Source organism: Crocodylus siamensis, chromosome 8 (assembly GCF_052110815.1).
Source record: "Crocodylus siamensis isolate JL-2025a chromosome 8, ASM5211081v1, whole genome shotgun sequence".
Lineage (NCBI taxonomy): Eukaryota > Metazoa > Chordata > Crocodylia > Crocodylidae > Crocodylus > Crocodylus siamensis.
The window spans coordinates 39,859,124-39,885,134 of NC_143402.1; the positions used below are offsets into that span (position 1 = coordinate 39,859,124).

At 49.4% G+C, this 26,011-nt stretch overlaps 2 protein-coding genes across 10 annotated transcripts in view; both read left to right on the forward strand.

The window, feature by feature from the left end:
• Positions 1 to 548: 548 nt before the first annotated feature.
• PRRG3 (proline rich and Gla domain 3) lies at positions 549 to 11,428 on the forward strand. Of its 7 annotated transcripts, none has more exons than XM_090060605.1 (6): positions 551 to 696; positions 2,556 to 2,597; positions 3,498 to 3,724; positions 4,511 to 5,273; positions 8,023 to 8,183; positions 8,686 to 11,428. In XM_090060605.1, the coding sequence occupies exons 4-6, from the start codon at positions 5,156 to 5,158 to the stop codon at positions 9,220 to 9,222; spliced, it is 816 nt and encodes a 271-aa protein (XP_089916731.1). In that variant the 5' UTR covers positions 551 to 696; positions 2,556 to 2,597; positions 3,498 to 3,724; positions 4,511 to 5,155; the 3' UTR covers positions 9,223 to 11,428. The 7 variants fall into 7 exon arrangements, 6 of the variants coding, with proteins under 6 accessions (XP_089916733.1, XP_089916736.1, XP_089916731.1 ...); XM_090060606.1 differs by lacking the exon at positions 551 to 696 and adding an exon at positions 708 to 930; XM_090060607.1 differs by lacking the exon at positions 3,498 to 3,724 and having other exon boundaries at positions 549 to 696.
• A 2,497-nt stretch (positions 11,429 to 13,925) lies between these two features.
• Positions 13,926 to 26,011, forward strand: part of LOC149858310 (mitochondrial fission factor homolog B-like) — a 34,598-nt gene continuing 22,512 nt past the window's right edge. Inside the window, exons 1-2 of one of the 3 annotated variants that reach the window (XM_090060602.1) lie at positions 25,366 to 25,407; positions 25,503 to 25,591. The gene's annotated coding sequence lies outside the window, so the exon portion shown is untranslated. The other 2 variants (XM_090060603.1, XM_090060604.1) reach the window with 2 other exon arrangements.

Here is a 26,011-nt window from a genome sequence, read left to right on the forward strand (position 1 = left end):
GAACTTTCTGTTGTACCCACAAGCAGCTGCTTGCCAACTTCACCGCCTCCTGGCAAGGCAGCATGTTTGGGGCTGGCCTGATGAGTGCAGGGGTTCAGCAGGTAGGGCCGGCTCATTGCACCCGCACTCTCTTCCAGCAGGACCCGAGCGCAGAGGGCCGCACCAAGCGCCTGGCAGCAGAGTGGCTGCCCGGACGAAGGCGGCGTCCAGAGCGCACCTACCTGCCCACCCGGGCAGCAGCAAAGGAGACCCCGTACAGCGCGGCACAGGCGGGGCTCCCGGCTCCTGCCGGCGGGCGCCCCGCGCTGCAGCCTGCCTCAGAGCGCGCGAGGAGGCACCTTCCCGCGGGCCACCTCGAGCTCGGGCACCACTGACGCCACCAGACCCCAGAGCCGGCCCCCCGCACTTAAACAACCTCAGCAAGAGCATCTTTGATTGGACGCGGCAGGGGCAAGGCCCCGCCTTCCCAGCCCACGACTGGTTACAACCGAAGGCGGCACCCCTCTTTCGCGCCCCGCGATTGGGCAGATGGGAAGGAGCGCCACTGCCTTAGCGGCCATCTGATTAGTTCGTTGCCACCGTCTTGTTTTGGGGTTGGTCAAGGCGGGCGGCGCGATTCCGTCCCTTTTTCTCAGCGGGTGGCGGCAGCTGAGGCTCGGGTGGGAGTTGCCGGTTGGACGCGCCGCGGGGCATGAGGTACTCGGGGCGGGGGCGGGAGCCGGGCCAGGCCAGGAGGCAGGCAGGCATTCTCTCGCCCTCTCCCCGGTCTCGGGGCCCCTCCCCCACGAGTCAGCAGCCTCCCCCCACCCCCCACGGGAGCTCCGGGGTCCTCGCGTGGCCCCAGCGCAGGGGCGGGCAGCGGCAACAGCAGCCTCGCGGCGCATCCCTGCCGCCTCCTCGCCGTCGCCATGGCAACCTGTTGTGGCCGCGGTATTTATAGCGGAGGGAAGCACGCGGGGGCGGGGACCGGGGTTGTCCGCCCCCGGTCAGGAAGATCCTCCGCGGGGGGGAAGTGTATCCCCCGCCAAGGGTGGAAAGGAGGCGCCGGGCACGGAAAGGGGCTGGAGGAGCCCCGGGGCGGCGTCGCACGCTGAAGGGCTCCGCAGCCGCGTGCGCGGGTGGGTGGGCGAGGGTCTCCCGTGGAAGCGCGGCCGCCCGCTGCCAGCCCCTTGCTGCTCTAGTGGGGGTTGCCCGCGAGCTGCCCCAGCCCGGTCCCTCGCTAGGGTCGGCCTGGAACAGTGGCATGCTTCCCCCCCCGCCCCGCGCTAGAGGCGTTGTCCGAGCGTTGGCAGGGTGGGCTCCTGAGGGGACACAGGTATAAAGCTTCATGTCACTTGGAAGTGCAGGAGAGGGCAGGGATCTGTGGGCAGCCCTCTCCTTGCACCCATCCTTCCCTCATCACATGGATTTTTTTTCCTTAATGAAAACAGGACTAAGGAAATAGTAGCCAGGGCTGTTTCTGCTCAGGGCTGACATCAGCAACCATCTTGTTTTTCAGGGAAGATCCTGGAGGACACTTCAGGATCCCAGGGCTTTGCCACTTCAAGTCATAGTTCTTTCCTGGGTTGCTTATCCAGAGGTTTAGAAAGAGAGGAACAAAAACAAATTTTCCAGCCCTAAAAGCACCTGCACTTGACTGTGGTGGCATGTGAGCAGGCAGTTCTTACACTTATTATCTCAGCTCAGTTCCAGCCTGAGTTCTGCAGTCAGTCTTTTTGCAGACTGCAAGCACCATTGCTCTATGCCTTGGAAAGCTTTACTTTGATCATCTGCAGACTTACTCTGTTTTTTCTAACCATTCTTGGTACAGGGACTGCTGCCATGTTGAAAGAATGGAGTTGTGGTGTTGAGTGGTAGGCACAGTAGGGGTAAGCAGAAAGGCGGCTTGTGAGGATCAGTCTCCATGTTTCTCTGAGATTAGAAACAGCTGCTTTCTGCTGCTGGAAGGATGAAATTCCTGGATTTTTAAGACATTTGTTTCTAGTATTTGTGTCCAGGAGCTAAACCTGTGGGCCAGTGTGCACTTCTGCTAGTTGCTGTATAAATGCAGAACAACTTGGTGGTCCCTACCCCTAGAAGCTATCAAACCCGGCAGGGCTAGTGTAGGAGTGTTCCCTTGTCATCTGCCTGGGTATTAATCCTAAAGTTAGTAAGTTTCAGGGCCATTTTTCCAGCCCAATAGCTTGGCGACTGCAAGCTTTGTAGGCCAACTGTCATCAGACCTCTCCTCTGGTGAGGTGATCTTACTTGATTTCAGAATGTTGGCTGGCTTTGGGTTCTGCATGCTTCTAGGCAACCAGGGTTTGTATTTTACAGGATTGATCCTGTGAACTGTTTGAGTGACCTTGATCCCTCAGGTTTGAGAGATGAGGCTATTTAGCAGGTTGCAGGATTGGGCTCTGTGGTCTCAAACTAATAGGAAGAGCTTTCCCTGGCAAGGAGGAGCTCTCCCTTCCTGGCTGCAGGATGGAGCTGGGTGTTAGACACAACCTGAAAAGCACTTTTTGTGAGCTTGCTTTGTGCAATTCCTGACTCTCCTGTTTTCTTCTCAACAGGTAGGTGACAGTCCTGAGTGTCTGAGGGAGGCAGCATGGCAAGTAAGTATTTCCCAGGATGGGTCTCTGGAAGTATGGGTGGGGTGGGCTTGCAGCCCCTTCTTGAGAGAAGTGGGGGGACACCATCTTCTGTACTTGGAGGGGAGGCAAAGGGCTGTCAGTCACCTCCTTGAGGTGAGGGAGTTGTCCATTATGCCTAGGAGATGTGGCAGCATTATGGCTCTTGCAGAAGAGGGTAGAAGTATGGCCTTTGTAAGTCTTTCTGCATTTCTCTGTAGTATTTCCTGGCCAGAAGAATCTGAAGGTTCCTCTACTATAGAGGAGTTGTTCAAGGTGTGCTGAAGAGAATGGCTGTCAACTCCACCCCCCATCCCCCTCCCCATGCAGTAATACATTTGCTGTCACACTTCTTTGGATGAGACCTGTTCACTTTAGAGTTCTGTTCCCAGCCACTGTGGGCAGGAGTTTGCTGGCATAGTTGCTTTGATTGTGCTGAGTCCTGTTCCCACCTTCTTGTGTGCACTGGTCACTGTGTAGGTGGCCCCAGTAGTCTGCTTGCTATGCACTGCCTGATACAGAGGTCATAATAAGTCCATTGCCTGCATAAGTAGTGGAGCACAGGTACTGGCATTGATGTGTACATGGTGTTTATTGCAGTAGACTCCAGCACTAGTTGAGCTTTTTTTTGCTTCAGCTGCTAGTGTGGCTTGGAAGAGAGCATACTGGAACCAGGCCTGAGGGGCTGGTCCAGCAGTTTTATATCAGTGAGCTCTATAACTGAGAAGGTAAGTTCTTGGAGCAGAGAGCTAAGCCATGAGGAGGCGGAGGGACTGTAGTTTTGATGCAGATAAAGCTGGGGCCATGCTTCAGGTGTAGGATGGAAAGTGAATTCAGTATCTAAAGAGCTGGACCTGAACCCTCCCTACTCACTTTTCCATGCAGCCTGATGTGCTGTTGGGTAGCACAGAGGCTGCATGCAGTGCTGTGATGAGAGCCATGGAGGACAGCAATGATTCTAAACCAGGACACCACAAAGCCAGTCTGGGCAATGGCAGAGATCTTGCTGGGATTGCAAGGTCTCTTTGGGGACTCCAGGGATCCAGACATGACAGAGGTGATGCTGGTTGAACAGTTGGAGGAGTCATGGAATGAAGGGTCCTCCATGCCAGGTACGCAATTCTCTGTTGTAATGCCTGCTGTACCAATGGGCAGGCTAGCCTCACGTGGTCAGGGAGAGGGTCTGAGGTAACATGCTTGCTGCCATTAACCGTTTTCAAAGGCAGAGGGAGTCTTCCATGACAGTGGAAGTGCTCACATCTCTCTAACCTGCCAAACCCCTTCCCAGTAATCCTTCAACTCTGGCCATCTCCTTGGTAGCCCTGGCCAGCACAGTGCCTTTCTGGCTGCTACTCCATGTCTAGGTGAAGACTTTCAGAGCCGCTGTAATTAAAGCGCCTGCAGCGTCATGTGTATTCAGCATCCCATGCTTCAAAATGGTGGTGAGTTGATTTAAATAAAGCTCATCAGATGAGCCATTTTGAAATGTGGAGATACTGAAAAGGTGTGATGCAGAGGCTGCTGGAGCACACTAATTAACATGCTCCAGCAGATTCTCTGCTGGCCCAACTGAGTCTGCTCTGACACGTGCTAATTAGCATGTGCCTTTGTATGTCTCCCCCATGATCCAGTTTTGGACCTGCAGAAGTGCATATGCCTGTTTCTTTCATTCATTCGGTCCTCCTGGCACCATTCAGGGCAGGCTCTTCCACCTTTCCTCCCTCAGACATTGCTTTGCACACCTTCGCTCACATCCTCAACACTCACATCACTTCAGGGCATTTTGATTGCAATGAACAGTCTTGGTTAGTCGCATTCTAATGGGACAGAGTTGAGTGACCAGGATCCTCAGTGGTGGACAAACCTGGGGAAAGCAAAGAATGTCCATGTCATTTCAGGACCTGCAGAGGAAGATTTGAAGGAGGTTGGAGTGATCATCCCAATGTATGGAGGAGAGCGCAAGGTTCACTTCTGAAAGATGGGGCAGGGCAAGGCCGGTCTCTTCCCAGCAAAAGAGGAAACAAGTTGTGCATACCAGCAGTTTCTTCATGTAACTTCCACTGAATATACAAGGGCTCAAGAAAGACTGACCCAGCAGCCCATCCCTGCACTGCCCACTCTGTGCTGTGTTGCAGGTTTCGACAGTGCCACCCTTGGGGCAGTTTTCTTCTCTCCTGCTCCCCCATCAGTCCTTTGCAGACTGAAGAAAATGAAGGAGAATGGGGATCCCAGAGAGATGCACATTCACCCCATAACCTCTTGCCCTTGGTTTTGTAAATATGTTGTTTTGCTGTGCTGTCACAGCTGGACTGCATGATTGAAATTGCAGAATAAAGTAGCTTCTGGAGAAAACTCCCTAGTTTGCAGCATTTGTGCTGTTCTTTGTCCATGCAGCAGTAGTTCTGGCCTCCACAAACCCCTTCACCCTAACCAATCCATACTAAATCTTGGCAGGGGAGGAGAGGGGAGAAATTAGTTCATAAACCGTGTAAAAATTTATCCCAACCACTAAATATGGCAGCACATCAGAGTAGTAATTGCTTATGAATACAGGTGCATCAGGACCTCTAGTGTACTCTGTAGGATCCCGTGCTGTATGCACTGAGGGCAAGATAAACGAAAGTCATTCAGTGGAAGGAGAAGTCAGCCACTACCACAGCAGTAAGTACAGCCCCTAATTAACAAGGGAGTAGCAGTTACCTAGGTGTTAGGCCTAACTTTAATTAGGGCTGTATGTGTGCACAGAGTGCTTGAATTTGCACAAGCTGTGACTTCTTTCCCCATTCCCCCCCACTCCAGCTTAGGCAGCCATTGTGCTTTGCTGTGCCAAGGTTGCTGCCTTTTTCCTGCTCTGAATGTTAGGCAACTTGTGGTGGGCAGGTATTCAAAATACTGTTCTGTAGCATAGCCCTGGCAAATTCCACCTTTGCCTCACTCTGATGCCAGTGTTTAGTGCCTTCTGGATACAGGTGAGGCAACATGTCTGGCTTTGTATAACCTAGGAATGGTTTGAGGAGCCAAGGCAGGGGTCATGAACAGCATTCATGTTGCTTGTTTTATAGAGTCTGGAGTGTTTGACCACTCTGGGTACACTTGAATTATCTTCCTATATGCATGGCCCCTTCTTATTCATGCCTTTATTCCTGGCTTGCTGGGCCAGGGCCTCGGATTGGCCCTGTCCATCAAACCCACAGAACCCATTTACTTCTCGATAAACCTAGTTAATTTAACTGATCTCTGGTATATTGGCTGCCCTGCTGTGCTATGTGTAGTGCTATGTTATTACAAGCTCTGTGGTGAGATTCCTCTGGGCTCTGCCGTCTCAAACTGGGACCCAACAGACAGCCATTGTTCTAGCTATATAGCTTCCATGGGATAGTTGCTGCCTTTTTTTTATGGAAGAGGAGCCGCAGTGTTTGCCTGGTCCTGTACTGATGATATCAAAAAATATTTTCTCGCTTGCTGCTGCCTATCTCTCATTGTGACTAGCTTGTTGTCTCCTCCTGCCCCTCCATAACTATAGAGTAGTGTTATCTCCAGCAAGTTACCTTCAGCCACTGCACAGGTCAGGCCTGGGTAGCAAGCTGCTTGCTTTGGTTTCTGGGTGTCTGCAGGTGTTGCCAGAGTGCCCTCTAGTGTCCTGTGGCAGTTCTGCAGTGCTCCAGTGGGACCCTTTGTTTTCCATCAGCTGAACATTTATCTGGACTGCTCTCTGCTCCCCACCCCCATGGGAATTGGTTTAATTTTCCAGGGAACCTTGGGAGTTTGGCCTTTTCTCCCACAGCCCCTCTGGGCTTTGAGGAGGCCTTTTAGAATTTCCTACAAGCCATTCCTTCCAGGAGCTTGTGGGATTGTTAATATGGCATAAGGGGCTGAAGGAGCATGGCTAGTATGTGCATGCTGCACTGAAAGTACTTAAATTGGCATCCTTTTCAAGTTGATATTGTCAGTGGTTCATTCACTGCCTGACCCTCTGATCACACAGTTGCAGTATGTGTTCAGGTCATGACTACTGTGAAACCTCCTTCCCTTGCACACAGGTGCCTTTGGTGGGGTAACTTGCCTGCTTGTTCATTCCAGTCTAATGCTTGGTGCCTCAGGAACTTGGTGCTTGTGGGCAGCCCCCGTGACAGGTCTTCTGCCTGTTGTTCCAGGGATCAGGGCCTCCAAGGTGGCAGCTTTCTTCTTCTATGCAGGGTTCTTCCCCATGCAGCAGAGCTGCTGCCTCATGTAATGTTCACAAGCAGATCTGTGCTAGAGCAGTGCTTGTGGGGCTCTCATCTCTTGCCACTGCCAGTGCTTTGTTTAATCTGGTCCTTTGAATTAAGTGCATATGTTCTAAAAGACTGGGGCAGGCTGTATGGCAGGATGGGATTGGCCTGGATTGGGTGTCATGTAAAGTTCCTATGTGGTTAAAGAGGAGAACAGATGGGTGATGTAGCATATTGTCCACAGGTGGCAGCACTTTGAAATCCTGGGAGTGTAACACTAGCAATGTTCCCTTGGGTCAGGAGGTTATAAAAATAGGGCTATTTAGATGCTGCCATGTGCTGGGAGGTTCCCCCCAGCCTAGCCCTGCAGTTAGGTGAGCAGGAGTGTTTGTGCTTTTTTCCCCTAAAGCATGCAGTGCTGCAGAGTGGGCATGTGAACCCTGGAGGGCCAAAGCTCTGTTCTGAGATGATGCCTTTGGCTTCTTTACATGACAGTACTGGGTGAATGGGGTGGTGCTATGGTTATCCTATTTCAAAATCTCTCAGGCCACTGTCCTACATGGTGAGAGGCTTACCTCAGCCCAGTTCACATCTTCCATCAAGTGCTTTATATTGACACTATCCAGGCTAGTCCTAGGCAGCTGGGACTCCTTGAAAAGTGAGTGTCCAGGTCCTGCTTTTCTCTTGGGTAGGGTAAGATAGGGCATCTCATCTTAGCCAGCATGAAGGGATGGGCTCTGTCACTGGCTGCTTAGCTTAGCTGGTGGCAGGGTGTGTGGAGAGGAGCATGTTCTAGTCCTAAGGGAGGTTGGGGGGAACACACTTTTTGGCAGACATGCCACAAATTAGCTCTATACCATCCTCGAGTGCCACTCTGATGTGCTTCTGAGTGATCTGTTGCTGTTTTCTGCTCCCTGCCCAATCTCTTGCTCTGCTTTCTACTTCCTGCTCTATCTGCCACTGTTGCCTGTCCCCTCCCTAATCTGCCATGTGCCACACAGATGCTGCCCAAAGAAGGCACTTATACCACAGGTTGGCTACCCCTATTTGAGCCCTTGTTGGATAATTGAAAGTCAGCTGTGCTATAGCTTTTGCTTTTTCAGAGATGTAACAAGTTCCACATTTAGGTTTTAGCTGGGAAAGAGGCTGGTGTGCGTGTGCATGTGCGAGTGTGCTCAGTACCTCTTCGTTTGTTTCAGTGTTTCTAGGGGCCAGGAATGCCCACTCGGTTCTCAGACGCTTGCCCCGGGCCAATGGCTTTCTGGAGGAGTTTCGCCAAGGCACCATTGAGCGGGAGTGCATTGAGGAGATCTGCAGCTATGAGGAGGTCAAGGAGGTGTTTGAGAACACAGAGAAGACGGTATGTAACTTGAGTCCGGAGTTGGGGAGTGGGGGGGAAGTTCCCCCCTGCCCCCCTCACAAGATGGCTTACTGCCCAATTGCTTAAGTGTCAGTAGCAAATCTAGGTCTCACTTTCTCTTGTTAAACACTTCTCTAGGGCAGTGTAATGTTTTTTTCCCCACTCCAAGTCCTGGGGTCTGGGGTCTGTGCTCTGAATTCTAGCATTGGCAAGGCAGTGCTGACACTTCCACAGCATGTTTTTGTGTCATGCTTCCCTTGCTTTGACTGGCCAGGGCAGGGGTTGGTGTTGAAACAGCTGATGTTATGTCATTAGTCCATTAGCTGCAGGCAAAGTAAGTGGCTGGAATCCTTTACCTCAGGGGTTGCTCTGCATCTGAGGCCCCACTGGACAGGGGAGGGGCTGGGAGGAGGTGGCTGAACAATTGTAGCTGAAGAGTGCAGGGTGGGCACTGCTGTGACATGAACTTTTGTGACTAGTACTTCTTTCTTTCTCTCTGTAGTTGGAGTTCTGGAAGGGCTATGCCAACTCTGTTTACTCTGTCAAGGACCCTGGCCAGGGCTTGGGGCACTCTGATGCAATGTATGTGGTGGTACCCCTCCTAGGAGTGGCCCTGCTCATAGTCATTGCCTTGTTCATCATCTGGAGGTGCCAGCTACAGAAAGCCACGCGCCACCGGCCCTCTTATGCCCAGAACTGTTACTTGGCCAGCCGTGCGGGCCGCAGCCTCCCCAGAGTCATGATCTACCGAGAGACGTCGCACAGCCAGACAGAGGCCCAGTACCAGCGGGAGCCAGGCCCCAGGGTGCTCGGAGATGGCAGAGCAGGAGGTGGTTCCCAGCTGGATGGGACCCTTTACCCTCCAGAGCACTCTGTGTCTGTCCTCTCCAGACTATCCAGTGCCACCCCTCCCCCTTCATATGAGGAGGTGACTGGGCGCCCAGAGAACAGCAGTGGTGAGGAAACCGGTGTTTCCTACAATGACCCTCCACCCAAGTACGAAGAGATTGTGGGTGTGTCCCCTAGCTTGGGCAAATAATGGTACCCACTTGCCATGTGCGGACCCTCCTTCAGGTGTGATTCTTGCTCTCTCACTTTTACCAGACGATGCCATCACAGAATAGCCTTACCATCCTTGTTCACCAAAAATAACTGGCCCTATGAGAGGGAGGTGGGGCAACAGAGTCCAGCTAGACCTCTCCTCCCCAAAGCAGGGGTTGCAACAGAGAGAAGCCATCAACACAAGAAGGCTTCTGCAATTTTCTTTTCCCCACATTCTCTTCACCAGGAAAAACATAGCCAGCCCAGACTCCATGTGGAAAGGGACCAGCTCAGAGAGGCACAGTGGCAGGTGGGGTAGGAGTATCTGCCCAGGATTACCTGGATGGGAGGGTTCTGGGAGTAGCTGGCTGGGAATTTTCCACTCCATCTCCCAGCAAAGCCTAATTCCTTGCTGTGGGAGGAGTCCCTAAGCCCTCCTGTGGGACTAAAGCCTGTCCCATATAGACGGTATTCCCTATGCAATAGTGGTACCAGTAGAAGCAGGGAGGGAGGCTCCACAGAGCAGCTGCCCATGAGAAGGGAAGCTGGCCCTGCCCTCCATTCCCTCTTGAGTGCCGTAGCAGCAGAACACAAGTGGCAGATCATCACGGACTCTGTGTGGGGGTCATGTTGGTGCATTGCATCCAAGAGAACTGCATCACTTACCTGAATTCCAGACAACTTCACTGCCACTCCAGAGCTCACCTTGGCTCCACCACTTACTCATGCAGGTGCTGATCCCCCTACATTCACAGTGCTGCAACATGCAGCGCCTGGGGCACCAGTGATTACACACAGATGGGACTTTTTTTTACCCCTTCTTTCAATACCTGTTGAGCTGGTTTGTGCTCCATTGCTGGCATTGGTTCTAGATCTAGACAAGACCCTTGTTTTCTGCATCAAAGTTATGGGATCTGTTTTGGGGGCAGGTGGAAGGAAGAGGAGATGGTCCTGGATTATTCCCTACTCATTCATTAAGTGTTTGATGTTTATTTTGCCTTCGGAAGGTTTACCTCTCCTTGGTTTTGCCTGTGTGGGTGAGAGAGAGAGAGAATGTTGAGCACTTGACCTCTGCACAGCTTTGCACAACATAAAATGGATCCACTCCAGCTTTGTCACCTAGACCAGTGAGCTGCACTGACTGTACTTCTCTGTCTCTCCCCTGCTTGTTCCATCCATCAATGTGTTTAATGTTGCCGTTATCTGTCAAGGGGAGGGGCTGCAACCAGGGATCCTATATAGTCTTTAAAGGGGTAAATCTAAGCAGTACTCACATGTAAAGTGGATCCCTTGGTGCAGATATCTGAGTTTGGCTTTGTAACATGTTTCCTGTTGAGCATCCCCACCCTCTGTAGCAGTTGGGATTGGGGGCTTGGAGGTAGGATACTTGTCTAGATTTGTCTGTGGCCAAGGTGGATGAATGAATGATCTTTCTTTTTTGTCCTGAACGACCCTAAACCAAATACTGGTCCAAGCAGATCAGCAAGGTTTTTCCCCCTTCTCTGAATAGTAGGGGCATCACTTCCTCCACACTCCTTGGTGCCTCATGATCTCTGCCAGTACCTCTACCACATACTGAATGCAGTTAAACGGGGTGCTTCTTGGATTCATGCACTTATTTCCTCCCTGTCCCACCATTTCCTGCCAATGCTGACTGGACCAGCTGAAGGAAGGTGGTGTGTGAAACTACACATGTCCAGGTTGGAGGGTGCAACAAAGAAATCTCCCCTTCCCCAGAGCACATGATGTGACACAGGGTAGTTATTCATGTTAGGAACCAAAACCCTTGAAATTCTACTTGCTGCCACCCCCAACCTTTCTCAGTTCTATTCGTTCTGCCCATCCATTCTGCCACAATCAGCTTTGAAGAGGGGGCAAAGGGAGGGCCTAGAATGAGTCTAATCTGAGGTTCTTTATTTGGATGGTGCTGATGCTGCTGCCCATATTGCAGCCCCAGGCATAAAGGAATCTAGCACTTGGTGGGCTGAAAGATTGTTGGTTTTGGGCTTGGTGACCTTGCCAAGTCAGACAAGCACTGTTTGTTTCCATGTTTTCTTTGTCACTTAAGGCAAGGGCAGCAGCAGTTTTAGGAGAGGCAGGAACGTTGGAACTGAAATGGGAGGGAGAGCACAGGAGTGAGGAGGAAGGAGTTGTGGGTGAATATATTGCAGTGAAATAAGCCAGAGGGGATGGGTAGGGTGGGAGGAGGGGGAAACCTTAAACCTTTTGGACCCTGCTGCTCAGGAAGTGCCCAGACACTGGCAGTGCTGTTAGTGCTCTGAATGACACGGCCATCAGCAAAATCACTCTATACCATTTTGGTTAAGCAAAAGATATAGTGTGGGGAGTTAGGGTGGTGGGTCTTGTGCCCTTAACATCTCTGCAGGCTGGAGTTGGCTGCTTGGGGAAGGGGCATTTTCTGTATGGTGCATATTTGACATATTCTGTATGGTGCATATTCTTCAGTGTGACTGTGTTGGAGAGGTGGTGTTCTCAGCACCATCTCCTTTATATGCATCTAAGTGACCAACTGCACTCTTTCCTGTGACTTTTGGATACAGTGACATCATTGTAAAGAGGGACATGAAACATGCCAACTCTTTGGAGACTAACCTGTGGGTGGGATTGTGGCTCAGGTGTGAGACCTGGAGTGCAAAAATCAGGTTTGTTCCTGGGCCTGTCACTGAAGTGTGTAGCCTCCTTGTGCCTCCTCTTCCTCACTTAGAAGAACTTGACCTCACAGAGGTGGTTATGAGGCTGAATTCATTGCTGGTGAAGTGTTTTAAGAACCTTGCAGACAGGTGTGTGGCCTAGCATAGAGCAAGTAGAAGGTTCCTGTAAGCTCCCCAGAGCCAAATCAGTGAGGCTTCACTCTGGACATGTAAAAGTTCACTGGTGCAGAGCTACAAAGTGTTTTTTTGTGGGGACTTCTATACTGGCTGTGGTGCATTTTAGGTGCTAGGGCTAGTATTCTGAAACAAGAAGGGACTCTCAGATCATCTGCTGTCACTGTGGAAGCCCCAGCTTCCAACAGAGCTAGACCTCAGGCTCCTATGCTGCTCCCTCGTCTCCAGATCTTCACTCTCACCTCAGACTGTGCCCAAATGGGGCACAGGCAGACTTGGTTAAGGCCTGGCTCTCTTAGAAACATGTTGGGACAGGCGGCTTGCAAGAGCAGTGTTGGATTCAGTGATGTGGGTTTTTCCTTTAATGTCTTGTCTAGTTTAGTCGCAGGACTTGTAGTGGGTGTGGAGCACTGAGAATGGGTTTTGGGCAGTTGTTAGTTAAAGAAACTGAAAATGATATGATGAGTCCAATTCCCTGCTCCTTCAAGAGGGCACAGCTCTGCTGTTTTATACCAGCAGTGGTATTTTGTGGTCCCAGCCCGCACTACCAGTTTAGTTTGTTGTTTCCATGAGGGTTTTTCCTTCACTCCAAAATCTTCCCTACTCTCTCCCCACCTTGAGAAACCAGAAGGACAAATGAGGATGGTAAAAAGTCAAGAACCTGGGAGAATGGAAAGCAGATGGAAAGGAGTTAGTGGAATCCACAAAAAGGGTTTGTTCAACAGCCTCAAGCCTGTCTTTGCTGAGCCGTGAATATACAAGCTGTAATGTATGCTAATTCTGGGAACTGAAATGGCCTGTGACCAAAATGTGTTTCAGGGCAGCAGGGCATCAACTGTTATGCAAATTGAACGCTGGAAGATTTTTTTTTTTTAATGAAACCCAAATGTTGTTAAGGATGTCTAGAAGACTAATTCTGTCCTAAAATGCTAGGAGTGTGACTTGATGGCATCTTTTCCCAACTGATGTAGGAGAGCAGCTGTTTTTCCTGCTTTTTGGGTTTTTCTTTGGTTCTGTGATATGTTGTTAGGAAGGAATAGCTTCTTGGTGGTGGTTCTGTAGTACCAATCAATTGCACGGCCCATCTCTTTCCTTTTGCAGCAGGAGCACAGCATAGCTTGTGGGATGGATATGAAGGGGGTTGAGAAAAGTGTTCCTGTTATGTTTCATCCTGGACAGTGCTTCAGTTGCTCTCAGGGTTATGCTTGCAATCTGTTCCTGAAGGAACTCCACTAGTAAGCAGAGCTCTTTGCAGCAAGGGACTTATCCAGGGGCCACCTGTGTTTTTTTCTGTTCACCACATCACTATCACTGCCAACATTTCCAGCCCCAGATGAGGTGATCCCATAGTGCTAGTAGTATTGAAACATCCAGCACTGTTCCTGTAAAGTTGAGCACAATTCCCCCCCCTGTGGGTACTGGCAAAGACAACTCAGCTGGGTTGAGAACTGGGGGTTTTATACTCCTTTTGGCTGTCCTGGGGTTACCTCTGGTCCAGCTGCACCATTTTCTCCCCTGCTTTGCTGTGAAACATCTGACCACAGAAATGCTGACTCATGAACCAAGTTGATAGAAAATGCTGTGATTTCTGTTCCAGAGCCTCCATTGTTTTCAGCTGCCTGCGTTGTTTGTTGTGTCCTCCTCCTTTGGGGTCTGTTTTCTACATTTGGGCCTTAGCAGGTTGTGAGAGGCGTCTATGGTCATCAGTAGCCGCCTTTGGGATTTTGTGGGAACCTGAGAAGGGCCAGAGGGAGGCGGAAGAGAATTCTTCCATCAGTCCTCTTCAGTCTTCACCACAGTGAGCCCTGCAGTTTGTATTCTGTAAAACTTGGTATATTTCTGTGCAAAAAAAAAAAAAAAAAAAAAAAAAATTTATTAAAAAAGGAAAAAAAACCCACTGACAAAATTGTTCAACGTGATGGTTCTTCAAACTAAACCTGTTTAGAGTCCAGCAGGAGCCTAACCAGGGGTGAGCAAGTGGGTTGCTACTGTTAGCAAATAAAAACCCAGGATTCCAAACTAGCCCAGGGATTGATATGACACCTCGTTCAATGAGTGATAGAAAGGCTTTATTTACTACAAGTATTTAAAATCAAGTCAAGTGAGCCCCAACCGAATTAAAGTCCAGTGATTAGCTATAAGGTGACGATTTCTCACCGAACAGGTGAGGAAGAGGTGATCTGTTTCTCTTCAACTTCGAGTAAGTTGGGCGCATCAGCAAGTGGCGTCAAAGAAATTTTTTACTCTTGAAGCATGTGTGCTGTTTTACTGTCTTTTTATACCCTGAGTTTAGCATCTTCAAAGCATTCTTTTAGTTGTGTAAATCAAGAGAGTCCCAAGCAGCAATTGACAGGAAAAACCTGCTTATTACTGGTTATCAGAAATTTCTAATTTGAACGAGTTACCAGTAAGAAGAGGTTTGATTAAGAAATTGATTAACAGCCAGGAAAAACATACTAAATCAGGAGGAGACATCTATCATATGGAGAACGTCTCTTTTTGCACATAAAGATGAGTTAGTTATAAAAGAAATGCAACCCAGGAGGTACTCCAAGAGGTACCCCCTCTCCAGTTGAAGGGATCAAAGCAGGTACACAAGTGCTGTGGGAGGTGTAGGGACTCTCCTCCCTGTATAGAGCAGAGCCAGACCACCAATGGGGGCTTAACCATATACCTTTTAAATGAGAAAAACAGTAGTGGGAACATAACATGTATAAACCAGGGGATATATGGGACACTATAATGCCCTGAGGGGACAGTATTCAATAGAGGTTAGGCACTTACAATCAGACACATTCATCCAGTTGACAAAAAACAGGGTTAACAAAATATAAAAACACAAACAGCAGAAAAAATGATACCGGCTGGCAAAGTCTAAAAGGCACAAAATGTCAAACAACAAGGAATATAGGGCCTAGGTACCTGAAGCAGGGAAAGGAGGAAAACCCCATGGCCCCTTTTCTATGGCAACAAGAATTTCTCCCTGACACCTCACTCACCCCAGTTCATCCCAGCTGGGACTTGAACTCAGATCTCCCACATGGTAGGCAGAAACTCTAGCACACACAGTCACCAGTGCTGGTACTGGTCTAAGCTGCTAGGAGTTTTAACTTTCCAGGATCCCCTGCCTCACATCGAGCTTCCTAGTCCCTTGCTGGAGCTGGGGAACCTCTCCTACTGGGCACAGCCTCTCATAGGGGATCCTAGAGCCCAGCGGGGAGCCTCTCCTGCCAGCCACACACTGTGGTGCTGAGGGTTCAACTGCTGCCTGCAGGTCCTACTCCTTCAGGTGCTTCTGGGGCAACTGCTCCTGGCCCAGCTCTTTGGATCTCCTTCTTCATGGTTCCTCACTAGTCTCCACTGAATCAGCTGCGCTGCCCCTTTTATCCCCCTCCAGGTGACCCAAGGGGCCAATCAGGACATGGAGGGTGTGGAAAGGGAATCCCAAGCCCTTCAATCGGCTTTTACCCTTTCAAAACCCCTGGGCCAAATCATTACCAGCTAGCCCATCACAGAAATATTTACCATACTAATTAATCAAGGATAGACATTTCATATGGTTACACACCAGACAACTAAGAGTTTGCCTGAAATCATTCTGAATATAGGAAGATAAGCTAGAAGAGATACTTTATTATTCCTTCTCAGATGGCCTAGCCATGAACTTGCATCCTCCTGCAATACGCAGATAGCAGGGGTGGGGAGGTTAGAGGGAATATCAGAATTGCAGGCAGCAGCTGGGGTCTTGGCCAGGTAAGACTGACATCTCCCCCTCATAACTAGCAAGTGTCCTGGGCAGATATACCTTGGGTCAAGTGGGTCTGGGAGGTCTCAGCCCCTTCAGGGCACGATTCAGCTTGGTACCTTATGAAGCTCCCATTTCCAGGGCAAAAGGAGCATGCGGTTCTACCAAAGAAAGATTCAGCAGTAGCATCATTCTTGTATTTTGCACTAGTGTAAATGGTAAAAAACACAAGGTACAGGCCTCAGGGTACATGGAATTGGGCCCCTCTTGTCCCTTTATTGACTAGCTTTTTAAATGTAATAAAGTAGCCGTTCCTTTAAGGACTTAAGACCCAGCATGCAGAGCCAAAGTTAGCATTATCAGGAGGTAAGATGTAGCCTGGAAGCCCTTCTTTGAAAGTCAATTGTGTCCTAGAACGCTATGCTCTACGTCCGGGGAGGTATGTCTTGGTTAAAGAACATACTGAGAACTGGAACATTTGGATTTTGTTGCTGACTTGTACAACCCTGGCTTGGCTTTCTTGCTCCTCTTCCTACCACCCTCCTCTCCAGCTGTGAAGATTTGCTCACAGACAGCAGTATATTTTTAAAGTATAATGACAGTTGATCTGCATGGTTATTGCTTCTGACTTGATTGTCTCTTTAAGAGAACAACTGTATGATCTGCTCTGTTCTGGAATTTGCACAAGACAAACGCAGCAGGAATGAAAAAGCAAAGCAACTGATTCCTGTGCAGCCACATATTTGGTGCAGTATGTGACATGGAGATGCACGTCTGCTAAGGGAAAACTGGATTTCTTGGGTAATAGTGCTTGGCTTGCAGTGAAAGCCAAAAGCAAACAGCTGTCTCTGGTCTCCATGTGGTGTCTCTGGTTGCTAAAAATGAATGGCAGGGGTGATGAGGGCAGAGATTTTTTTCTTTGAAAAAGGCCTGTAAGTGACTTAGGAGGGTAACCTCTGACTTTCATCTCCCCTGTAAATTTCAAGAACAAGGTTATCCAAGACCAGACTGTATGGGGGACCTCAGGCTGATTCAGAACCTTAAAGCTGCCTGTAATTTTTCACTCATACTGTTTATCAGGCAGCAACACCTAAGGTGGGTCTGACAGGTTGCTGTAGTGAGTCCCCGACTTTATTTTCTTACACTGATAACAAAGGTATCCTTTGAAGGGCTCTCAGCATGTTTCTGCAAAATAGGGACACAAGTCAGCTGAGATATAGCAGGTGGAGGGTTGTTTGCACTCAAATGTTTCTCAGCCCAAATAAGGACACGCCTGAGATAGGGCAACATGTCATGAAACTGATCTAGTGTATGTGGCAAAAAAAGGAAAACCATCAGCAATAAAATGGGGGAAGACATTTTAGTTACAGGTGTGCTGTAGCTTCAACACTCTAAGGCTGTGGCAGCCAGCCTTTCTGGCAGGCACACCACAGATTAAGCCCTGCATCCTTCCTGAGTGCCACTCCAATCCCCTTCCCTCACCCAGTGTGTTGCTCTGCTTTCTGCTTGTCTTATCTGCCAATGTGTTGCCTGCCCCTTCCTCCATCTGCAGTGTGCCACAGACAGGCTGCCAGTGTTACTAGCAGCACCCATGCCACAGGTTGGTTACCTGTCAGGGGCCATTGGAAATAGGTGCTCAGCAAGCAGTCACTTATTAAGAAATCAGAGCATCCCATTTTCAAACCACATCACTATGGCCCGTAGAAACATTTCTGCTAACCCTCCTACTTCCCAAACCAGTAGCCACTCTTATTAGGACACTGCAGAGGAGTAGAAGAGCAGCAGCTCCTCTCCTGAGAGGAACTTTGTCTCCCACAGACACTTTTCTAGTATGTATACTGCCCCGAGGGGAACAGACTGTATCAGCGAGAACTTCCCATAACCAATACCTTGCTTTGTGTCCCCTTAATGTAAATCTAGACACTCCCAGGAGCTCCTGGCCCTCAGCAGCCTGTCCAGGGGAAGGAACCTCAGGGCTGTTCAGGATTAGTAGGTGGAAAGCACCTTAGTGTATCAAATGCAGGTTGTGACTCAAGATATGGCATCTGCAGTGAGCAGAGGGGCTCTTAGCCCCTGCTACATCCATGTGCTCTTGAGTACCCACCCCTGTTTACCTGCTAAAGCCTGCATGAATCAAACCTGTGAGGAGGAGCTTCTTCTAGCTATGTACAGGTGTGCTGGACATGATGCTCTCTTAGCCCATTCTTATGCTAATACCCTCAGCTTTCTGTGCAGGCCCCTTTTTTTGTTCAGTGTTTGTACAGCCTCTGGTGCATGGGGCCCTGGACTATGAGGGGTGCTGCTAAGCCCTTGTTGAGGACAAAGGGAAAATGGAAGAGAGCCCTCATGAATGAGCGAGGAGAGTCACCTGGACTGTCCCTTAACAGGAGGGAGAAAAGTCAACGGTTAGAGCACAGACCTGAGGTCAGGACTGGTTTGTGTTCCTGCTCTGGCTTGGCAAGGGAGATCTCAGAAAGATCCCTTAACGACTGCTGTGAGAAGGGTGATGGCTCTTATGTGCCTCCCACCAAGAACCTTATGCTATTCACATCTGTGAAGCACTTCAAACTCTGCAGATGCAAAGGTATTGGAGAAGGTGCTGCAAGCAGACTGTCTCCGGTGTTAAGGCCTGGCACTTCACGACAGTCATGAAACAGGAGAGCGAAAACAAGGATTGAACTGCTGCCTGAAACAGGAGAAATGGATTTCCAACTACCACTGAGAACAAGACAGGTTCTCATTAACAACCTGCCATATCTCACTAATGAGCCCTTCTGTCTCTTTAAGAGAATTAAGGCCAGCTGAATAGTGCAGCCAATCCCATGGCCTTCCCGAGGCCTGACTTGCCAAAAAGGGGGAGGGAGCAGGATCCCTGAGTGATATCACCAGCAGCTGATGGAAAGGGGCAGGAAGAAGAGTTGTTTACAGGTTAGTAAATTGCTTTAAACTTGAAATAAAGCAGAAAAATAATCTAGAGCTGGTAGGGGGAGTGGAGCAGAGTGGGTGCAAGTGCAAGCTAAGGGCTGAGGATGGGGTTTGTTACTTTGGAGCTGGTGCAGGATGTAAGATTTCTCACTTCCTTCTTGGGACAGTTTGTGCTGGACTTGCCTGGCTCATGTTGCAATAGACCTATTCCAGCTTTTGCCTCCCTCTCCCTGGCTGCGGTGTGATGCAGACACCAACTTCTGCCTTGCTCAGCTTGCTGGAGTTTGCTCCTGAAGTGGATTGTACCTATTGCCTTTAGTGAGATGCACTGTGTGCAGGACTGTCCTGGGGACAGGAGTAGGACAGGCAGGGCTGGAGTGGGAATGACCTTAGTGTCCCTGGAGAATACAGGATAAGGCTGATGATGGGAGAGTTGGAAAGAAGCCTTTCCAGTAGGAGTTTGCCTTTGATATAGTTTACTTAAGTGTGCGTTTCCTCCAGGTGGGGCTGCATTGTTCAGGGAGGGGGAAAAAAAAAAAAAAAAAAAAAAAGTGTTTTTTACAGACCTCTGTCCCCCTGGGTAATGTCCTAGACTAATAAATTATAGTTTGGCAACAACTTATCACACCTACTGGCCTAATGCTGCATGGTTCTGCTGGCTGTTGGGCTGCCCTTGCAGCTTATGCAGGGCTCAGTCTTGTGGATGTCTCCCAGCTCATTGGGTAAATGTCTCTCCTGCAGTTCTGGTGTGTTTAGCTCCTACACCCAGCCTACCTGTCTGGGATTCCTCTGCTTCTTGCTCTTTTGCAAACTTAGCTGCTCCCAGCAGCATATTACTCAGGAGTGAACTTACTCTGAGCAGGATGAAGCATTTTAGTTCCTTTTAGTAATTCTGCCACTAGACATACAAAAAACTAGAACTCCTTGGTTCCAGAATGATGATACCTCTTATTAGACCAAACTGGAAAATGGCAAGAAAATTGATCTTGAAACTTGCAGAAAAGGACAAAGTCCCTTTGTCAGGCTTTGGGAAAAGTGTAGATGGTGCAAGAAAGTAAAATGTCCCTATAGGTAGGAAAAAACTGCATTTTTTTTTGCACACAGGGCACTGAAGATAGAAGGTTGTCCCCCTCTGGGTCCATGAGAGTGTCTTTGTGAGCTGTATGGAGTAGCTCTTTCATGCGTTGATCAGGTAGAAGTCCTTCCCTGGGGGTATCAGATGGCAGGCAGGGAGGTTAAGAAAACAAAACCAAAGTTTCCTTGGTGTTCTGCAGTGGAGTTTAACTCCAAAAATTGTCTAACGTTTGGCATCTTCCATTTTTCAGGGGTGTACTTGGTAGCAGTGTTGGTCTGAGACAAAAAGACATACACCTCTGCCAAGTACACCTTTGCCACTAGAAGTCCCTGCATGAAATACTCTGAGGTGCAAGTTGCTAGAAGGAAGCAGTGACTGTAGGCAGGTGTGTGGCAGTTGGGTTAAACTCAGATTGGGTGTAGGCAGGCTTTGCCATGAGTACTGTATTCCTGCTGCTTCCAGCTCTGCTGAATATGGGCTGCTTTGTGCTCATTAATTGCTGGTATCCAGTTAGCATGATTCAGGGCTAATTCAAGAGGCAAAGCTGATTTTCAAAGCTAGTGTCATCCTTGATTTGTGTAAAGCACCACAACATCTCTCCAGCCTGTGCACCCAGAGCGACTGAACACCTGAGCCAAAGAGAAGTTTCACTAGCAATGCTGTATGCGGCATTTTCCAGGCCAGAAGCAAGAGCAACATCAGCCTAGTGAACAGGGCCAATGTGTTGGGGCCTCCCACTCTCTCACTTCATTCTCCTTGTCCCTCAAATCACAGGGGGTGTCTTGTGCTGCATCAGTTCAGAACGGCTCTGCTGTGGGCAAAGGCTTTGCTTACCTCTGTCTGCAGTTTGTATACCGTTCATTTCTTTTGTGGCTTTTTTGGGGGGAAGGGGGAGAGTTGCTGGCTGGACCACTCTTTCTGTAAGAGCTCCTCTCCTGATCCCCTTTGCTCCCAGCCTTGGATCACACAGTCTTCTCCAGGGCCAGGTACAGACATTGCACTTTTACCTGTAAGTGATTGGAAACTAGTTTGTACCCTCCCCCAGAAGGCAAATGTATATTCTGTTTGCAGCTGATCTAAACTGCACCTATAGGTGCCAACTTTGATTTTTGCTGGTGGATGCTGAGCTTTGTGCATGTCTACAAGAGTCAGCCCACTCCTTCAGCCTGGCTCACCTGATGTCTGTATAGATCAGCTGCTTTAGTTTGTTTGTTTGGCACTTAGCTGACTGAATCAGCTCTAGCTAAGAGTGCCAGAAAGCCTTGATGAAGTGCCCAGTCTTTACAGATGCAGTGCATTACTTCAGCACAGCTCTGCAGCATCTTCTAGTAAAGCACAGGGGTTTTTGTTTCAGTGCCAGCAAGCAGCTACAGAGATCTAACATATTAAAACCAAAGTAGCCATGGTGTATGGGTGCTGAGCACCCACCAATTTTTTATTTTTTGATGGGTGCTTGAGCCCTGGAGTATCCACGGAGTCAGCACTTATGACTGAACTGCTTACAGAAAACCACAACTCAGATCAGTTCTGCCTTGGGCCAGGTACAGACATTCAAGAACCCAAGTGAGTGGCTGCAGTGGTCCTTGCTGTCCTGAAATGACAATAGTTGAATGGTATAATGGAGATGATGGAAATTGGCTTTGCATTGGATCACTACTCTTGGTTTCTGCTTCCTATTCCATGGGCTTGGACTGTCTGGTTCTTCCAGAGTAGTGTCTTACTCTTCCTGTCCTGTCCTGTAACCCAGCCCCTGAGGTATCCACTCTCATTGGGATCTCCTCCCTCCCCCACCCCCTTTGACTGCTTGGTGTCAGTCCCTTGAGCTCCTGCATATGTTTTGTAGTGCCTGGAGTAGCACTGTTAAACCCAGGAGCATTCTTCTTGGTGATCTCTTCGACTAGTAGCCTGGTATGCCTTGGGCTGGCTGGTTCCCACACACAGGCTCTGGGGAGTTGAAGTGCTCTAGGGACATGCAGGGCTCCCAGGGGAGGGTCACAGCCAAAAATAAACAGCTGGACAGTAGGGAAGTGCATGGGCCTGATCTGCTCTGGATGCTGGAGTCACCCCAGAGACTGTTGTTATATTCCTATCCTGCCCCTCCTTTCCTGTACCCCCAGCCCTATTCATTTGTCTCTTAGTTACACTGCCCAAAGTCACCCTTTCTTTTAGCTCAGGCTACTAGCCAAGATTCCCCCACTGGGGCCTGGCTTAAGAGTCCTGCACCTAGCTCTGAGATGGTGGCTCTCAACAGCTGCACACACAAGAGGCCAAGTGCACTAATGACTGTGCCCAAGATGGTAATGAGGCCTCCTCCCCTACAGCCTCATCCACAAACCAGCAGCTATCTGGACAAAAAAAATATAAAACAGTAAGTCTGTACTACATGGGCTGTAACTACAAAACAAAAATTAAAGGAAGCCACATGCCAGCTTACATTTTTCCATGGCTCTGTGCTTCTGCTTCCCACCATCTGTTACACTCCTCCTTGTGGGGCTACTGCCGCTTCTCTGAGTCTCAGGAGTTCCCCTCTCACAGCAGATAAACAGACAACCAAACCTCTCCATAGAACTGTTATGCACCCACTGCACCCAGCCCAGGGTTTTTATACTTCTGGCTTGCCCCCTTCCGGTCACCTGACTAGCCGGCCAGGCTCAGCTTTTAACCCCTACCCTGCTGGCACGCTGTGGCCAGGAAATTCTAGTCTTAAAGGGACCAGCCTGTTTTCTGGTAACATGGCTAGGGTTCCCTGTTACAGTGCCCCTCCTCTGTATCCTGTGGCATTGACAGCTTCTAGAAAACTCAGCCTCGGTTGTCTTCATACAAGAGCATAAATCCTGTCTGCTAGAGACTCTGCTGAGGCCAGCACTTCTCCCACTGGTGACATGAATAGCATGAGCACTCTTGTCTGCAATGGTGAAAGCCAGTGCTCCCTGGGATCTTTTGCCTACAACCCTTTTTAAAGCTGTGTCCAGCCTTTGTGGGTTCATGTTACCTGACTTGGTTTCTGGTGTGCCAAAGGGCAGATGGAAAGACCATGTGCTTGAGGTCCCCTAGAGGCACACAGCTGACTTGTGCCAGCCTGACACCCGCTTGTGATCAGTTGGGCTGAGGCAGAAATTCTTGTTTGACTCTAACTGCTTAAAACACAAATGCAGGAAAGGAGCGTGAAAGCTAGCCCTATTGTGCTGATGTGACCGGATCTCTCTGCAGCAAAGAAAAGCCCTAAAGTAAGCTGGAGAAGGGAAACCCATCTCTTTGAGCACTTCCTTCTCAGGCCTTTTGGCAGCTGAGTACTTATTGGCCTGACTCTCCTTGGAGCCTATCCATTCTCTCCCTCAGCCCCTCTGTTTTTGGAAGCTGTGCTAGTTTTGCAGATGGGGTTTGCCCAGCCTGTGCTGGAGGGTGGGGTGAGTGGATTGGACCCCCTTGGGGGCGGGGTCCAATCCCCCCCCCCGCCCCATGCGCATACGCACACGCACGGGCTGGGAAAACGGCAGAACAGATCTCCCTCCTCTGTCTTCTCCCCCTGAAACCACATCAGAGGTGGGAGGGGGTGGCAGCTAGGAGTAGAGGCTGTAGACATGCAGCCTCTCTCTCTGGATCAGCTTCAACGGGGAGCTTAATCCTCCACCCTCCCGATCCAACAGCAAATGTCTGTTGGGTCAGTTAAACTCACAGCACTTTCTGTGAAGTGCCATGAGTTGGATCAGGGAATTGCACTTCTCTCAGCAACCTGAGTCTGGACACAGGGCAGAATCATAAGGGAGAGTTGGTGGGGTGGAGCTGGCTCTAAGTTCCTTTTACCTCTTGATTCCTACAGGTGAATAAGCCTGAGTTACAACATGGGGTGGAGAGGCACTGCTTTTTCCTGTCTCACCTACATAGAACCCCTGGGGGTTACTCTGTCCACTGGGGATTGCTGGAGTGCATTGCATGCTGGCTCCAACTCAGCTCAGTTCTTGCACCCTCACCCCCCACACAGTTGCCTCCTGTGCTTATGGGGGACTGGAACACAGAGGACTGGCTCTGCAGGCTTTGCTGTACCCTGTCATTCCTTTATTGTTGGGGTGATCCCTGACATCCCTCTGGTCTTTGCAAGGCATAAAGGAGATGGTGCTGCAGGCCAGCATTTGGCCCTTCTCCCCTCCTTAGTAGCAGCCTGTGTTTTAACACATTCAGGGAGCTTTCAGAGGAAGGGACAAAGTAGCCAGCTTCTGCAGCAGGGTGGAACTTCTAGGATCACCCAGACCTGGCTCGGCTCTAGCCAAAAGGTTCAGGGTCTGACAGCTGCTCTGCCTTTTCTTGCAAGCCCTGCTTCCCTGCTCTGTGCCATCTGATGAGCTTGTGCCCTGTCGTGGTCCTTCCCTTCCCAGGCTGCTGGGGGGAAGGGTCAGTGGGAGAGTTGACTGGGAGCTGGGATTTTACCAGGTGTCTTTGCCAACTCCTGCTGCCCAGGTGGCAGCTCTTCAGGGCAGCGCTATGCCAGCTGTTCCCTCTTCTGGGACTACTTCCTCTCCTGGGGGTGGTAGTGATGTGCAGAGTAGAGTGCCTTTTGGTGCTCCCTCCCCTGTCCCCCTATCCCTCATCCCTTTGAGACTTTGGGAGATGACCAGGTGGGTGAGTGGGCAGGAAATCAAAGTGATATGGCTAAAATAGTTAGGCTGTAGCTGTGATCAAAGGTGGTTGGGACCTACACACTGGGGTCTTCATTGCATCCCCCTGTGCCAACTGCTTCCCTTCTCTGCACCAACTTCCAGGTTCCTCCTGTGTGGTTCTGCCTCCCCCAAAACATCACCATTTTTCCTACCTCCCCCAAACACTCTATGCTGGGAACAGCAGCCTTTGTTATGGAAATCTTGACTTATACAAAAAAGGACCCTCTGTTTCTGTCAGGTGTAAGCCCTGCAGCAGGGGTGACTACCAAGGACAGGGGATGCAGTGGGTTGGAGGCACTGGGGGCAAATGGGATAGTTTGGATGGCACAGAGGGGCTGTGACTGGCCTGCCTCATCCTTCTTGCCTCTTTCCTCTTCATTTCAGTCACATGGGGCATTTGTAGACAACACAAGATTTCCTGTTTACACCAATGCAACTCTGTGTGTGTGTGTGCGCGCGCGTGCGCGCTATTGGGATTTCCCACCACTCTAAGTCTTTTCAGCATGTTAAACTAACACTGCTAGGACATTTTATTTTGCATCGAGTTTGCTTACCTCACTCCAATCTATGGATTCGTGTTGTGCAAACAGTCGGTGACTTTCTGTTGGCACCAGGTGGTGCTGCACTATTTCTGTAGTTCAAGCCTTTAGCCAGTAGGTGCCACTGTGATTTTTATTTTCTGTGTGTGGTTTTTGTTTGTTTTTTACCCTCCTCCTCCACAGCTGACCGTAGGCATCCAGGACACAGCATAGCACATGGTTCAGGTATAATGATGATGATGATGATGATAATGATCATAATAATGTTAAGAGAAATGGATGGGTGACCAATTCCCTGCTTCATAGTACCCAATGTTAATTTTTCCGTTGCTGCCACCAGTTGTATATGTGATACTGCTGTGTTCAGAACTGCAGAGCCCAGCGGTGTCGCCAGAATGGTAAGTTTACAAATATAAAAAGTTTGGAGTGTGCTACCCTACTTACCCCCTAAGGACTTGCTTCAAATTTCTTATAACTTACATTCACATTGCAGAACCATGGCAAATAGTCCAGATGGATGCTGCCTGCCAGACCTGCTACTGCACCAGATACAGGGTACAAATCCTCTCAGGTGATATATAGGTAATGTCCTACTAACCTTGTACGTGGCAGGTTTGTGGGGCAACAGTTTTGGGGGGCAAGAGGTCAGTTTTTGGACTTTTGTCCAAGACCCTGTCCTCTTTCTTCCCCCTCCCTGCAGAAATGTTTCACAGAAGAACAGTAAGGGAGACCGCTTAGAAGAAGGAGTTGTTAATTAGAAAGTGTTGATGTAGTTAAGTTAATTAGTAAGTTAAGAATCCCACCCCAACTTCTAAAATTTTTTTTTATACTATTGTTGTATTTTACTATTTATTTTATATTGTCTTTCATTTTATTTATTATTTAAAAGTTGTTTTTACTTTGCACCCCCTTTTTATAAAGTTTTGTAATAAAGCTTTGTAATTTTTTGTCTATGTATGTGGTATGCTTGCTTTCTTCGTGCTTTCTTTCTTCATAGGGAGC

Coding starts and splice junctions, on each gene's coding strand:
- PRRG3 (XM_090060607.1), top strand. CDS start 5,156: ATGAATACAGGTGCATCAGGACCTCTAGTGTACTCTGTAGGATCCCGT. Junction 5,274..8,022: donor AGTCAGCCACTACCACAGCA/GTAAGTACAGCC, acceptor CGTTTGTTTCAG/TGTTTCTAGGGGCCAGGAAT. Junction 8,184..8,685: donor TTGAGAACACAGAGAAGACG/GTATGTAACTTG, acceptor TTCTCTCTGTAG/TTGGAGTTCTGGAAGGGCTA.